Source organism: Atta cephalotes, assembly GCF_000143395.1.
Source record: "Atta cephalotes unplaced genomic scaffold scaffold00033, whole genome shotgun sequence".
Taxonomy (NCBI): Eukaryota; Metazoa; Arthropoda; class Insecta; order Hymenoptera; family Formicidae; genus Atta; species Atta cephalotes.
This window is the reverse complement of record NW_012130097.1, coordinates 181,113-195,727: the sequence shown is the minus strand read 5'-3', so window position 1 is coordinate 195,727 and position 14,615 is coordinate 181,113. Positions and strand designations below refer to the sequence as shown.

The following is a 14,615-nucleotide window of genomic DNA, read 5'->3' as shown; positions in this document are numbered from 1 at the left end:
TTAACTTAACTTAACTTAACTTAACTTAACTTAACTACTACTTACTACTTACTACTACTTACTACTACTTACTAACTCTACTACTACTCTCTCTCTCTCTCTCTCTCTCTCTCTCTCTCTCTCTCTCTCTCTCTCTCTCTCTCTCTCTCTCTCTCTCTCTCTCTCTCTCTCTCTAAAGAAGATGCTTTCAAAAATATTTCCGATTGTCACGTAGTAGCATTACAACTTTCTCAAACTTGTTTTTCGTATAATATGAATGATAAATAATAGTGTTATTTTCTTTTTTTTCGATTAAGACAATTGAGAATTTATCTTGAGAAAACATCTAATCGAATTAAACCAACGTGATATTGTTAAACTAAATTGGCAATATTACATTAAAAATTGAAGAGGAAGTCACGTCTGAACAATCTGATAGCGCAAAATGAATATCAATTACTGATGAAATTTTAAATCTGTAAATCATTTCAAGTGAATTTATACGCATCTGCATTTATTCATAATTATTTCATGAATGTTCTTTAACTCGCTACTGTTAAACAATTTTATTTGTTATAACAGATTGTTGTGTAAGAAATCACAACAAGATACGTTTTGCACAAAGTGTGATGATAATGCATTCTTCCATTGATTTTTGATCATATTATGACAGCAATATTAACTAAACAAATTAATGTAACCTTTATATCATGTGGAAAGTTTCTAAATAAAATGTACATTTAAAAGTCTGTTTTTTTTTCTGGAAATTGCTACGACACACTTGTGACTCTTATAATAAACTTTTGTTTTAATACGTATTTTTCTTTTGCCAACATACTAGAAGTTTAATGAAATTATAGAGAGAGAGAGAGAGAGAGAATTCAGAGATCGAATTATATAAGTAAAAATAAGAAAATTACAGAAATGTGAAGCATTGCTTGTATTAACAAATGAATTAATACAAGCTAAACACTTCGAAAAGGAAAGCTGTACTAGTTCAATTGCCTACTTCCTGAAAAACAGCAGAGAACGTATACGTTCTAGAAATTTCCAATATCTTGAAATATTTACACGTTTCAAAAATTTTAATCCCAGTAAACAAAAATAAATTGAAATAGAAATGAATTCATTTCGACATTTCCGAATTTGCGCTTCTGATTTTTCAAATTCATTTGAATCTATGAACATCTGAATTCAACATGATAGCTCTTTCGTATTTTTATTCTTTCGTATTTATTTTATTTGAATTCAAAAATACTTATGTTGTAAATAAGTTAGCCATAAATACATCTCAATTCAAAATTATAAAAATACACACTTTTATTTAAAAAAAAGAAGTTATAACGGAAATAGGTATATAAGTCCTGAATTTATATCCAAGTACAGTATTGAATAGGAATATTCCTGTTTCGATCGAAATGAATAAAAATATTGTTACATTTATAAAGAAGGAATTATAAATGTTATGGTAAAATCAAAAAAATATTTACAGGAAATTTATTTTCAAGTCGTTATTTTACTTTCTATCCCCATTTCATGAACAGAAACGAATGCCGTCAGATATCAATTTACACATATTTCAATTTATTTCAATCCAGCTCCGGGCTCTAAATCACGAACTCGGATAAATTAAAATAAATTGCAATTTTTAATTCATTTAATTTTTAATCCATTCCCAAGCAGCAAAGCAAGGCATCTTGACTAAATCAAAATCAGTTCGCCCTAATTAAATGAAAAATTATCAATTTTTGACATTAAAATGTCTTAAAAATCAAATATCGTTTAAAGTCTTGTGTATAGAGTACAAAATTACGAAGTATAAACCTATGAAATGTCTTTAAAGTTCAGTAACTTTATACATTAGTTTATACATTAGTTTATAAATGACCAAATTTTTTATCAAACATGTGCCTTCAAAATTGATTCAACTTATAAGTCAAAATTAGATCCCGTTTGAAGGAAATGTGACTTGGTTATATTACTTAATTTCAACCTCGTAGGCGATATGACTTAATTGGTCAAAATTACCTAATATTTGCCACATATCCTTTGTGTATGACTTGACTAATAAAGGAATATTTAAGGCGTGAAACCTCGCGGTCGTGCTGGAAGCTAATTACAAAGTTGAGATTATCATGGAAAATGATTTATAAGGAAAATTTTCCAAGATTAGCTCGAAATACCCAGCAAAATTGCCCTAAAAGTTAATTTTTGGATCTTATTGAAAGTCGCCAATTGTAGTTATTGTGTCAAATTCTGTTTGCTGCGCAAATTTTATAAGATTTTCGTCACATTAGCTATTTTTTGTTCGATATTGGCCGAAAGAATGAGAAATCACTTGTCAAGCAGAACGTGTTTTTCTCTCAGTGCTGGGTATTGTCATTTCTAAAATTTTTAAAAGCGTGACCAGCTTTGATTGTGCATTGTAAGCTGAGCAAGTTTATTCTGTGACGGAGACTAGAGATAGATTAACACAATCAATATTTACATTCACGGTGTTACAGGCATTTCTCGATATATATCAATCTAGCGATTTCTTCTTCTTTTTCGTGTGAGAATGGCCCCGATTCTAATACAAACTTGATATGGCCAGAATCGAAAATGTCGTTTATGCGTGAGTAAAAAATAATATGAAGAATACGAAAATCTAAAAGAATAACATAAACTCAACAACAATTGCGCGTTTAAAACATATTCCAAAAATGATGATGCAATAACACGTCCGACACGTCGGCAGACGAACACCAATTGATCCAGCGATCTCTTCTTCTTCTTCTTCTCCTTTAATTGGCCTCGCAGCCGAACTGACTCGACTTGGCTATTGATGATCTTCGAAATATGAACCAAGATAAATTCAAGGTGGCACCGGCTATCTCGAACCGGGCGAATAGAGTTCTAAAAAAAAGATGTAATTCAAATGAAAATGGCGAGGTGCCCCCTAAAACACTGCTGCTTCGACGACGCTTCTGCACGATCACGCGCTGAGACGAATGAAGGGACTTCAGATAATGTAATGCAAACTGTCGAAGTCAGCAACGCTTTTCAAAAAAAATATATTCGATGCAATACCCGAGACGAGAGGGAACATGTCCAATCCGAATGGTCTCATCGAGTGATCTCAACTAAGTCAATTTAACTTATAAATAGGGAAATTGAACTTAATCAGATGCCTTATTGATCGATAAGATACTCTCAAAGTCAACGATTTGGAAATAAAAATGTCTTGATTAAGGAAATTTGTCCTTAAAGTTAGGTATTTGGCCTTCACAAGGAAATTCGACTTACAAGTCGAAATTTAGACGAAACTGTTAAGTCAGCCATCATTATGAGAACTGTTCTATCCGTCGTAATATATTAAAACGCTTTTCAAAATTATGCATTGTAAAATAAATTATACTGTATCTCTCAGAATGATTAAAAATTGAAAAATAATATCTATTTCACATTACTTTTAACGTAGATGCAAGATAAAAATATTTTTATTGTATTAAGTATAAAATATATTATTGTTAAATAATTAACCCATAATTAATAATTTAAATTATTTATTTTTGAAAGCGCGTTGGTTTTAGTGAAATAAAATATAAATCTGTACAGAAAATTGTTTTTCGCACTTATATTTCTATCATCATATCATGCGATATTCAATTTTAGATGTGGAGACGGGATTCTGTTAATATTTTATTTCGAACTTCTATGGCTTGGATCCTGGAGTCGATTCTGTATTTTTAAACAAGGCGAATTTATTAGAATATTGATAACTTCATTGGTCAGCACCTAGTAAATTTGCTCACTTTCATAATTTTGTTTGAAAATATAGAATCGATCCTCTTATCAAGCATGTTACCCACTTAGGTAGAATTAATATGAATGTGTAGCATTGCCATCTCTAGATGTCTCGACGAGCTGAATTGCCAAAAGGAGAGAGGGTTAGTTAGAATTAGGTCAAAATTACCAAAATATTACCAAAATATTAATATTCGACCTTCTACTAGATTTATTTGACTAAATCCGATTATGACTTACAGAGCGAAGTGTTTTCCATTATCTAATTTCGATCGTAAAATTACTTCAATTTTATTGTCCTTATTTTCTTTCGATTCAACATAAATTGGACTTGGTCAAACAGATTTTATAATCTATCAGAAGAGAGAATCGAATAGATTAAGAAATACGCATAATTTATCTAGAATAAGTTCTTCCTATTTTACTGCTTAGGTTCTCATTTACTGTGATGACATTTCTTCATAATTTAGCGAGATATTTTAATATGAAAAGCAACACGTTTAATATACTTATGAAAAGTATAAAATAATTTATGACTTATATTTTTATAATCGATTCTTATATTTAAAACTATTTTAAATACAATTTTAAGATGTGATCAATCACAAAGCTGTATTAGCATTTAAAATATTACTTAAGGACCGATTTCATCATTTCCAATTAATTTGATCGGTCAATTATTCTTAGAACTAACCAATTATTATATATTTGTTTTTAAATAAAATTTCATAATTGATACTTAATCGATTGATTAAGTTAATCGGTAATAAAACTGGCTCTAAGGCGATTTTAAAATAAGTCGACTATGAATATCGTCTATAAATATAACATAAATATAAATCTAATAATAATTTTTTTACCATCTCTATTTATTAATAATCCTTGTAAAAAATAGAATCGTAACAATGGAAATATAGCAAGTTATTATAATTTTAAATCCGCATTTTGAACTTCCCATTGCTATAAACTTTAGAATTTTATTAGAGTACGAACTATTTTCTTTTTTAAAGAAGCTTAAGTTATATATAGATGATTTTAATGTACATCAGATATATATATATATATAATCATATTAAATAATCCCCATTTTTCAATCATCGACTTCCATTATTATAAAAAAGAGAGAGAGAAATAGAAAGAGATTTGTAAATTATCCGCCTACCTTCTTTCGAATCTTATTTAGATTTTACCAAAGTCAATCCGTTGCAGGCGTTTTCAATATGTTTATAAATTTAACACATGAAAGCAAATATGTATTTAGTACACTTTAAACACATTTAGCAATAATTTTTGATGAGTTGTGAAAAATATATAAAAATAATTCTTCCGTCGTATTGAAATATCAAAATGAAATAAATATGAGCAGGTATGGGATCGCGGATATGAGATCTGTTGATCAATCGATAAATAAAAACGGAACATCCGAACGATGTTACTCGACGAAGAGCAAAGTGATACTGATCGTGACCTTGTTACAGTCCCGACTGTATGTAGCTATGCAAGTACTTCATTGAGAATATGTATCGGCTATGGTTTCAGCTTATGACAGTTCCGTAAACTATCGTGCGGTGCATAACGGTCATCGATTCTCTCTCTCTCTCTCTCTCTTTTTCTGTCTTCCAATATTTTTCTTTGTTCGTCTCATGCCGATACGTTCGTAATCCTCCTCATTTCCCCGTCGTTTATCGTTTTTTGCTAGCCTTTAAAAATTGTGGCATAAGTCGAAAAAAAAGTGTATGTAGATGACGCGTCGACTAATGAAATGCGTAAAATAAATAAAAAATTCAAGAAAATTAGATAACTTTTGTCAATGATTTTTTCTTTGGGAAAATTAAAGAAACACCATTTATCTGACTTAATTGATTTTTTGGGGAGTACGATGCCTGTAAAGTTTTTAATTTTTTTCACTTTTTAACTGTAAATATAAACGACAGTTTTCCAAATTTTAGCAATTTGAAGCAACAATTAATTTTATGGTAATTAATTTGAAGTTCTACTTTTATTACGGAAATATTAAAATATCATTATCGAAATTGATAGCGAATTATTGAATTGAAATTTAAATGGTATATAATGATAGAAAATAATTTTTATATTTGCGATGATATGTATAATATAACGATGAGAAAAAGCGTGACGAATATTTTTGACAAAATTGATGACGTGATGATGTCTGAATCGTCTCAATGGATCAAAGTAATTCTATGATTCCGATTTATGATAAAAAATTAAGGAAAACCGGGGCTAGCAGATAAACTACCAATTCTGGCAACTCTTATTAGGATAGATATGCATCCATTAATGCAAACATTTAGATGTCACGACGAGTGATATTTAATGAGAGCTTTATTTTCCATCGCCGTGTAAGAAAAAGCAAAACTTTCATTGGATATCACTTGTCGCTCATCGCGTCCAATGTGCAGCAGGCATTAGTCTGATAGGGGCATAAGACTCAGCAAATTAACCAATCACAGTTTTCGAAATAGTGAGAGTCCCAATTGGACACATCACTAAATGGCTGCTTTAAAATATTCTAATTAGTGCTCCACTAGAAAATTACTAGACACCGGCTAATGTGGATGTGTCCAACTGAAATGTAGATATTTAGGATCCTCTTCAAAATGAATCTTGTACCTTGAGAATTTTTGACTGTGATCTATTTGCTAGTTAAAGGCCATGACACATAAAATATGAGGAAATTTGAAAAATTTGAAAAATTAAAAATCTTTCAATATTCTCCTGTTTAATTTTATAAATTGTTCATTATATAATAGTTTTGTGTTATCTTTTGTTATCTTGTGTTATCTTTCTGGCGTGAGAAAGATTTTCACATTTCATATTTAAAATAAAACTTTTGTATGAAAATTTTATGTGAAAATCTTAATAAAAATTTTTATTTGATTCTTAATTTGTGTTCTTCTATAAATACAACTACGTTGCAAGCAATAAAAGAGAATAATAAAAAATCAGATATTACTATATCACAAATCAAATTGATTAAATGTATGTAATATTAATATAAAACAAGATAATACTGAATTATACACATTTGATATTAAAATTTCAATGAAGTACATATGTATTAATATTGTGGATTTGTTTATGTGCTATATATACAGATACATATAATACAATATAAAAAAACTTTTTAGCATTTTTCATAAGAATAAAAGTGTACTTAGCACAACCATGATACATTAAAAAAATTATTTTATTTTATTTTTTTACTATTATCTTTATAGTATATTTAAGTACAAAAACAAAACATTTTCGAATTTGAGAAATATGTCACATGTTATAAATCTCAAACTATGAAAATAATTTTAAAATAGAACTGACTTTAAAGTTGTAAAATTATATTGAACAATTTTTCATATAATTTTATAAGACTAATATATTCCATATAATTTTTTCTATATAATTTTATAAGAATATATATCTCATAATTTAGAAATATCACAATTTGCAGAAACATAATGTAAGCATGATCGAAAATTTATCAACAATCTAATCAAATATAAAACAAACTTAATGTAAGAAAATGTAGTTATGTGAGTGGCCTCTTATAAGCCTTTAATTGATTACGATTGTATATGGAATGAATGTGTTCAAACATGTATTTAAAAAAGTATAAAAGATTATCATATTGCCCATTATATTTCTGCATTAGTTCTTCGCTATTAATTCCAGAGTATTGATGTATATAATTCGTATAACGTGTATTCTTTATAATATCATTTACATCTAGATATTTTTTTATAGTCTCTTCATAATCTTCATCCATTCCAATAGCACATGTGTGTAATTCCACTAGAAATTGATGAATTGATTCAATTGTTGCTAAATACCATCTGGGACTGTCCTTTTGATGACGCCAGAATTGAGAAATCCTTGATTTTAATACCACACAACGTAGCTCTGTGTCAATTATATAAAAACAATAAGTTCTTTAACAGCGATATAAAAAATTTATTTGCATATAATAATTATAAAAATCAAATTTTTTTCTTATTTACCTCTCAATCTTTGGTCTTTATATATTGATTTGGTCTGATGCCATGTACTATCTATGAAAATAGCCCTTTTTATGGGCCATAAAAGGTCAGTCTCTATTCTTTCCTCTGAAGTATCATCTTTTCCTTCTTTTCTTATAAAAAGATCCTTAACATTTATATTCTTTGTACTATCTTTGCCAGGAAAAACTAAAACAGTCTGAAAGTAGCATTCATCTAGTTAAGAACCAATTAAGAATTGAAGAATTTGAAAATAGATTATTGTTATTTTTCTTACTTCTTCTTTATTTGGTATTTCTGGAAAATCTGGATATATATAGATTTTTACATCCGCCGATGCAATTATCGCAGCGTGGATAGCTGTGCTTTTGCCAGGTATTTCGCGAGGATGCTTAATGATGTCGATTTTAATTGGTAACTGAAAAAAGTAATGCAGAGTAATTTTAAACCGTAACAATGGTACAGAATATATTTTAATTCTTCTCTCAAGCAAAACAAGTCATGATAATATCAAAATGATATTAAAATAAATCATTACTGATTGTAGAAATAATTTTTATTAATCATTTTAGAACCTTTTTTACTTCGTTCTAATGTCATGATGATTTAAATTCTTCTTGAGTTTCTTGGACTCAATGCATAATTTTTCACTTTTTCATTACTGTGTTTCATAGGGCTCTTGTTAAAAATGTAAAAACGAAAATGAGATAAAGTCTGTGTAAAATTATTGTTCAAGAAGGTGTTCAAAAAGGCATTATAACAAAAAATATAAAAATTTTAACTGTTTAAAATTCGAAAACATCTACTCATGACAGAAGGATTAACGTTAAATTATATAAAAATTCAGTTTTATTCATGTGACAATCAGTATACCTTCACTCGAGGATAATATTTGCATGAAAGAACAGGATGGTAACAGGTATAACAGAAAAATTTCCGTGATTTTTGACATAAATCACATTTTCTTCTAGATTCAACTAATTTCAGTTCTCTCGTATCATTAATTTTTAAGTAACAAAAAGGATTTCCATCGATTATTCTTTGTTTTTCTTCCAACTCCGACAAGTTGTCAATAGAATGTTTAACGGTGCTTTCCGCCATACTTATATATTTTTGACAGTGATTGAAATATTTAAAATATCAGTGTTTATTTATAACAGAACACCATAATTCCCGGTCACAAGTAAATAAACCTGATAACGTCAGGGAACAAATGTATGCACATCAGCATGGCGAATCCTTATTATTATTAAACAACTTCATGAATAGTAGCCTTTAGAATAGTACAGTGTGGAATATATAATTTATATATACATAACTTTTAGAATATATATATATATATAGTAATGCGAATTGTGAGTAACCTAATTCTAATTAAAATCTCTTATAAAGAATTTGCAATAATTAAAATATCTTTATATATTAACCAGTATCTTAAATAATGTCTAAGTAAGATATTAATATATGGTATGGCTTTACGATTGATTTGCAACATTTTATACTTATTAAGGTCTTAAAAACATAACAATTGATTGTAATAGCTATAATTGACTACAATTGGCTGTATTTGACTATTATTATATTGTTATTATTATTGCTATTGTTGTTATTGATTAGGATTGACTCTTATGAATATTAGCCATTATCCTCTGAAAATTAAAGATTATCCTTTTCTTTCATAAATATTGTGGCTCGAAAAAATATTATAATTCCTCGTTTTTCGTACGATTCCTCTTTCTCATTTATATCTCGTTAATCTAGGGATTAAAGAAGCTATAGGCCAGTTCTTTTTGACTATCTTTTACACCGGTTCATCTTTCTTCTTCTTCTTTCCTTCTAGAGGGGAAAGAAAGAAAAATGAACTGGTGCAAAAATTCAGTCAAAAAGAACAGGCTTTATATTCCAAAATTAACCGTATGTACTGAAAATCTATAGTGCACTTAACGTAAACTCGCATTTTCAGTGTTGGTAGTAAATTTGGAACATAGAGAAGGAGAGAGCAAGCCAGCAAGCCTGTCAATATTTTTTTTCTCTTTCGGAGCAGGAAGTAGCTTGATGTCACTTATAGCCACGTGTGGATACCATTAAGCTTGTATTGGATTATCGAGGCTTGTGAGTTGCAGAATGCAAATTCAATCATCAAAATAAATTAAAACTTGAGGTTATCTGATTGGTCGAATTCTAATCTTAGATCTTCCATCAGTGTCCGTCAGTGTTGGTCAATCGTCAATTTGTCACTTCAATCCGACCCGGGCTGTCCGACACGAGCTTTATTGTTAGATATACATATGACTACTTGAGGCAAACGTGCAGAGGGAACGTGAACTTCCCAAGTAGCATCCCAGTACAAAGAGCCTAAAACAATTTCAGAAGCATGTCCACGTAAATGTGAATACCGCGGAAGTATCGTCGTGCGGCTGGTATGTAATTCTGGAAGTCCAACGATCGTATTTAACACGCACATCATCGTATGACATCCCATTGTTCCCATATCGTTCACCGAGTGCCAAATTTCATGCCTGTTGCGCGCTTTCACGACGCTTTCGTTTCTCCCGTGAAGCGACGATGAGTTTGTCCGCGCGACTTGAAATGCGTGATCGTTAGGCAAAAAAGAGAGAAAAGAAACAAGAAATTGCAACAGGCTGTAAAGAAAGGAAAGAAAAAAAGAATATAACCTTACAACGAGGTTAAAGTCCAGTCTGTGCGATCTACGACGCACCGTATTTATTATGTCTTATGTAATAAGACATGTTTACATCAGTCAGGACGGAACCTCCAGTGAAAATCATATTTAAATTAACGGTGGGTGTCATAATTTTCACCAAACGAAACGCGAGGATCGATGTCTCCAACTCATTTTCCACCTGGAGTGCTGTGAAAATGAGATTCATTTTAACAATTAATCTTGGATATTATAATTAATTAATTCATTCTTATCAATATTTTTATCATCTTAAAAATGCCATTTAATATCGTCAGAATGATATCTTTGCTGTTTTCTTTCAAGCATATATTTACATTAAAAGAAACAAGTTGTACGTATATAAATCAAATTATTCACGTTTTAAGGTCATGATAAAAGATAATAGATTTGTTCTTTATTGCTGCACTGGACTGCATTAGATTACATTATAACTTTCCTTTTCGCTTTTATCAATTATCAAACATATGCCTATTTCATTTCAAGCCCAAAGAATGTATATTATGTGGGTGGTATAAAAAAAACACCTACTTATGGATGCATTAGATAATAGAGAACACAAGTCAAAAACATTGTTCTTTCTTAACATTCAATGAATGATAAAGCAGGACAATTCTTGTTTCATCAAATAGAAAGCACATGAGATAATTTTTTGCTTCAATTTTATATTGAGATTGTGTGAATATAAAATATTGCAACAAAACTCTTATCTTTGAAAACTTATCCTTTTTTCTTACGAAACAACGAATAATTTGCAGATTCACAGTCAGTCATATTTATTCTGAATCATGTCGCAATACGAAGATGTCATTTTGGAAGATAAAGAAAAAGAAGAAAATTTATCGGTAGATTTAGGAGGAATGCGACATCGTATTCCATGGAGCGAACGTGTATTGTTAAATAGTGAAATACCAGGTTTATACGAAGTTAAAGAATTATTAGAGGATGACGACGCAAGTTGTCTGGCAGAAGAGGAGGATGGGGTTGGGTGTCCATTACCATCGACGCCGGAAGATGATCATCTTCTGGATTGTGAGGTATGTATTGTTTCCTTTTGTCTTAAAATAATTTGTACATGGAGAACAATTTTACTGAAATATCTATACAAGTATATAAATGTATTTATAAATATTCATAAGTGTATTTATAAATATGCATAAGTTTAGTTAGATACAGATTATCAATAGATATTAAATTTTCTTCATAATTATTTTAATAGTCTAATATACATATATATATATAGTCTAAAAGTAATTTTGTTAGACTATTAAAATATTAATATATTAATATATTAATATATATATAAATAAAAGTACATATAAATTTTTGGATATTTTAGCAAAATTGTTCTTTCTATTTAATTAATGAGTTGTATAATATTACATTATATAAATAATTGATATTTAACTTTATAATTAATATATTATATATATAATATTATATTATAGATGACTGAAGTATTAAAGGCAGGAGTACTGAGTGATGAAATCGATCTAGGTGCACTAGCACATAATGCAGCGGAGCAGGCCGAGGAATTTGTTCGAAAGGTAAAAGAATATCCAGATATTTAATATAATATCGTTGCGTATGTAATGAAAAGATCTTTTTGCCAGAAAGAGATAATAGTAAACAGCTATAGACAGCTAACTTTAACATTAATAGTGAATTAATCTTATTACAACGAATCTTATAATTTGACACTATTAATCAGCAAATTACAAATTTAAAAAAACTGGAGATGTTATTTATAGGTATGGGAGGCATCATGGAAACAGTGTCACTTTAGGAATCTACCAAGATGGTTGCAAGATAATGATTTCTTGCATGCTGGTCACAGACCGCCATTACCCTCATTTTATGCATGCTTCAAAAGCATTTTTCGAATTCATACAGAAACTGGCAATATCTGGACACATTTACTAGGTACACTGCTTTTTATTATTAGTGTAGTATTAAATAACACTAAATGTACTATCAATATGCACTTTCTAAAAAAGATACACAGCATATTTTTTTAAATATATTCTGTGAATTTTAGTTATCAATTTTTGTTCATAAAAATATTTTATTCTTTACAGGCTGTGTTGCCTTTATTGGTATAGCTATATTTTTTCTAACGCAACCTCCTATAGAAATTCAATTGGAGGAAAAATTGGTATTTGGTACCTTCTTTGCCGGTGCTATAATTTGCCTAGGAATGTCATTTGCCTTTCATACAGTTCATTGCCACAGTGAATGTGTGGGAAAGCTGTTTTCAAAGTTAGATTATTGTGGAATAGCTATGCTTATTATGGGTAGTTTTGTACCATGGCTTTATTATGGATTTTATTGCGACTATCAACCTAAGCTAATTTATCTATCTGTGGTGGTTGTTCTTGGTATAACCAGTATTGTAGTTTCATTGTGGGAGCGATTTGGTGAACCAAACTATCGTCCACTTAGAGCTGGAGTTTTTATGGGTTTTGGACTTAGCGGGGTAAGTTATTTTTTTTTAATGTTTGATTTCAAAATTTATGTTTTAATTCTATATCTATATCCTATGTTTTAATTCCGCGTTTTAATTATATATATATATCTATTAATATTTTAACTCCATTGTTATATATTTAGGTAATACCAGCTGTACATTACGCTGTCGCCGAAGGTTGGTTCAAGGCGATTAGCCAAGCATCCCTCGGATGGTTAATATTAATGGGATGTTTGTACATATTAGGCGCGTTATTTTATGCTTTAAGAGTACCTGAACGTTTTTTCCCAGGAAAATTCGATATTTGGGTAAGCATTATTAAAATTATTGATTTATTGTGCTTCGAGCTTCATATTGTTTTCACGATATCGTACATTAAAATTTTAACATCTTAACTTTATAGTTTCAGAGTCATCAAATCTTCCATGTATTAGTAATTGCAGCTGCTTTTGTTCATTACCATGGCATTACAGAAATGGCAATGCATAGAATGACAATAGGCGACTGCACAAATCCATCGCAGGTGTTGGCTTTTTAAATGCGGGCACACTTTCATCTTGTTGATAATTTTCATATGTCATTAACCTTATAAAAAAAGACTACAAAGATTCCTAAATCTTACGCCAGCATATTTGTGCTGTTGAAAGATATAGTAAACGTAAAGTAGAATGGATATATTTAATTTCAGATTTATGTTAGAATATATTTTAGAATATGTTGCTTGTTTATTTAATTGAATTTGTTTTATTAATTTTAAAGCTAGTGGTTATTTTTTGAAGATTTTTATAACTGCAAGTTGTTTGATATTGTTGAATCTATTTCAACTTCCTTTAAAATCAATGTGATTTCGATATATATATATATATTGATTGAGATATTTTTTTTGCAATTAAATAAATAAGACATTAGTAAAAAGATAATGTGTGATACATGAAATTTCAGTACATGTTTAATCATGATGAAATAGAGTATTCAAATTGAAGTTTTTTAAATTTCTTTGAATACGAGATATAAAAATTTACACATCATAAAAAAAATGCATTCTATCGAATTTGGATACTGAAACAAAATTTCGATAGAAGTACACAATGTAAACTTAAATGGCCATATATTACTTATTTTCAGATTTTGAATTTAAAAAATTATATATAAATATTTATATTATCTTTTCCTTTATAATTCTTTCTTTTTCATTTACGTACGTATATTATAATTATAATGAAATAAGTAATTTAGTTACAATTAATTATTATAAAAAAGATTGAAACTATTCACACTGTTTTTTGGATTACTAAATATATCTAAGTATATCATTAGTTGCATTTGGGGACTTTGATAAAAAAAGATAAATTTGTTTTTTCATATAAACTTGATATAATACGTGAGGCAATAGGCAATGAAAACGAAATGCGTATGTGACTAAGATTTAGGAAACAGCCGTTGCTATGTGAACAATTTTGTAGGACATAAGTACTATAAAATCTATAATATGTATATTTTGAACAAAGTCATTGTTACAATAATATATGGAAATTTGTTTAATATATATATATATATATACTATCATTTTATATATATGTATATATTATATGTATGTATGTATATATATATATATATATATATATATATATATATAATAATATATAGTGTACGTACGTTACGTTAACGT

The 14,615-nt window shown here is 29.0% G+C and overlaps 2 protein-coding genes across 2 annotated transcripts; one reads left to right on the top strand and one right to left on the bottom strand.

The window, feature by feature from the left end:
• Nucleotides 1-7,312: 7,312 nt before the first annotated feature.
• Nucleotides 7,313-8,879, bottom strand: LOC105621321 (DTW domain-containing protein 1). Its single transcript, XM_012202787.1, has 4 exons — nt 8,652-8,879; nt 8,056-8,196; nt 7,782-7,977; nt 7,313-7,683 (listed from the first exon to the last, which is right to left on the bottom strand). Exons 1-4 carry the CDS (start codon nt 8,877-8,879, stop codon nt 7,313-7,315), a joined length of 936 nt encoding a protein of 311 aa, XP_012058177.1.
• A 1,141-nt stretch (nt 8,880-10,020) lies between these two features.
• On the top strand, nt 10,021-13,484 carry LOC105621322 (adiponectin receptor protein). The gene is made up of 7 exons (XM_012202788.1): nt 10,021-10,198; nt 11,238-11,516; nt 11,928-12,026; nt 12,231-12,402; nt 12,558-12,955; nt 13,090-13,254; nt 13,350-13,484. Exons 2-7 carry the CDS (start codon nt 11,268-11,270, stop codon nt 13,482-13,484), a joined length of 1,218 nt encoding a protein of 405 aa, XP_012058178.1. The 5' UTR covers nt 10,021-10,198; nt 11,238-11,267.
• Nucleotides 13,485-14,615: the final 1,131 nt, after the last annotated feature.

What these genes read in the sequence shown, in the direction of transcription:
- LOC105621321 (XM_012202787.1), bottom strand. Translation starts at nt 8,879, where the DNA reads ATGGCGGAAAGCACCGTTAAACATTCTATTGACAACTTGTCGGAGTTG. An exon ending in AATATTATCCTCGAGTGAAG is followed by an intron (nt 8,197 to 8,651) that starts GTATACTGATTG and finishes TACTTTTTTCAG; the next exon opens with TTACCAATTAAAATCGACAT. An exon ending in AAATACCAAATAAAGAAGAA is followed by an intron (nt 7,978 to 8,055) that starts GTAAGAAAAATA and finishes TGCTACTTTCAG; the next exon opens with ACTGTTTTAGTTTTTCCTGG.
- LOC105621322 (XM_012202788.1), top strand. Translation starts at nt 11,268, where the DNA reads ATGTCGCAATACGAAGATGTCATTTTGGAAGATAAAGAAAAAGAAGAA. An exon ending in CCGAGGAATTTGTTCGAAAG is followed by an intron (nt 12,027 to 12,230) that starts GTAAAAGAATAT and finishes TGTTATTTATAG; the next exon opens with GTATGGGAGGCATCATGGAA. An exon ending in TGGGTTTTGGACTTAGCGGG is followed by an intron (nt 12,956 to 13,089) that starts GTAAGTTATTTT and finishes TTATATATTTAG; the next exon opens with GTAATACCAGCTGTACATTA.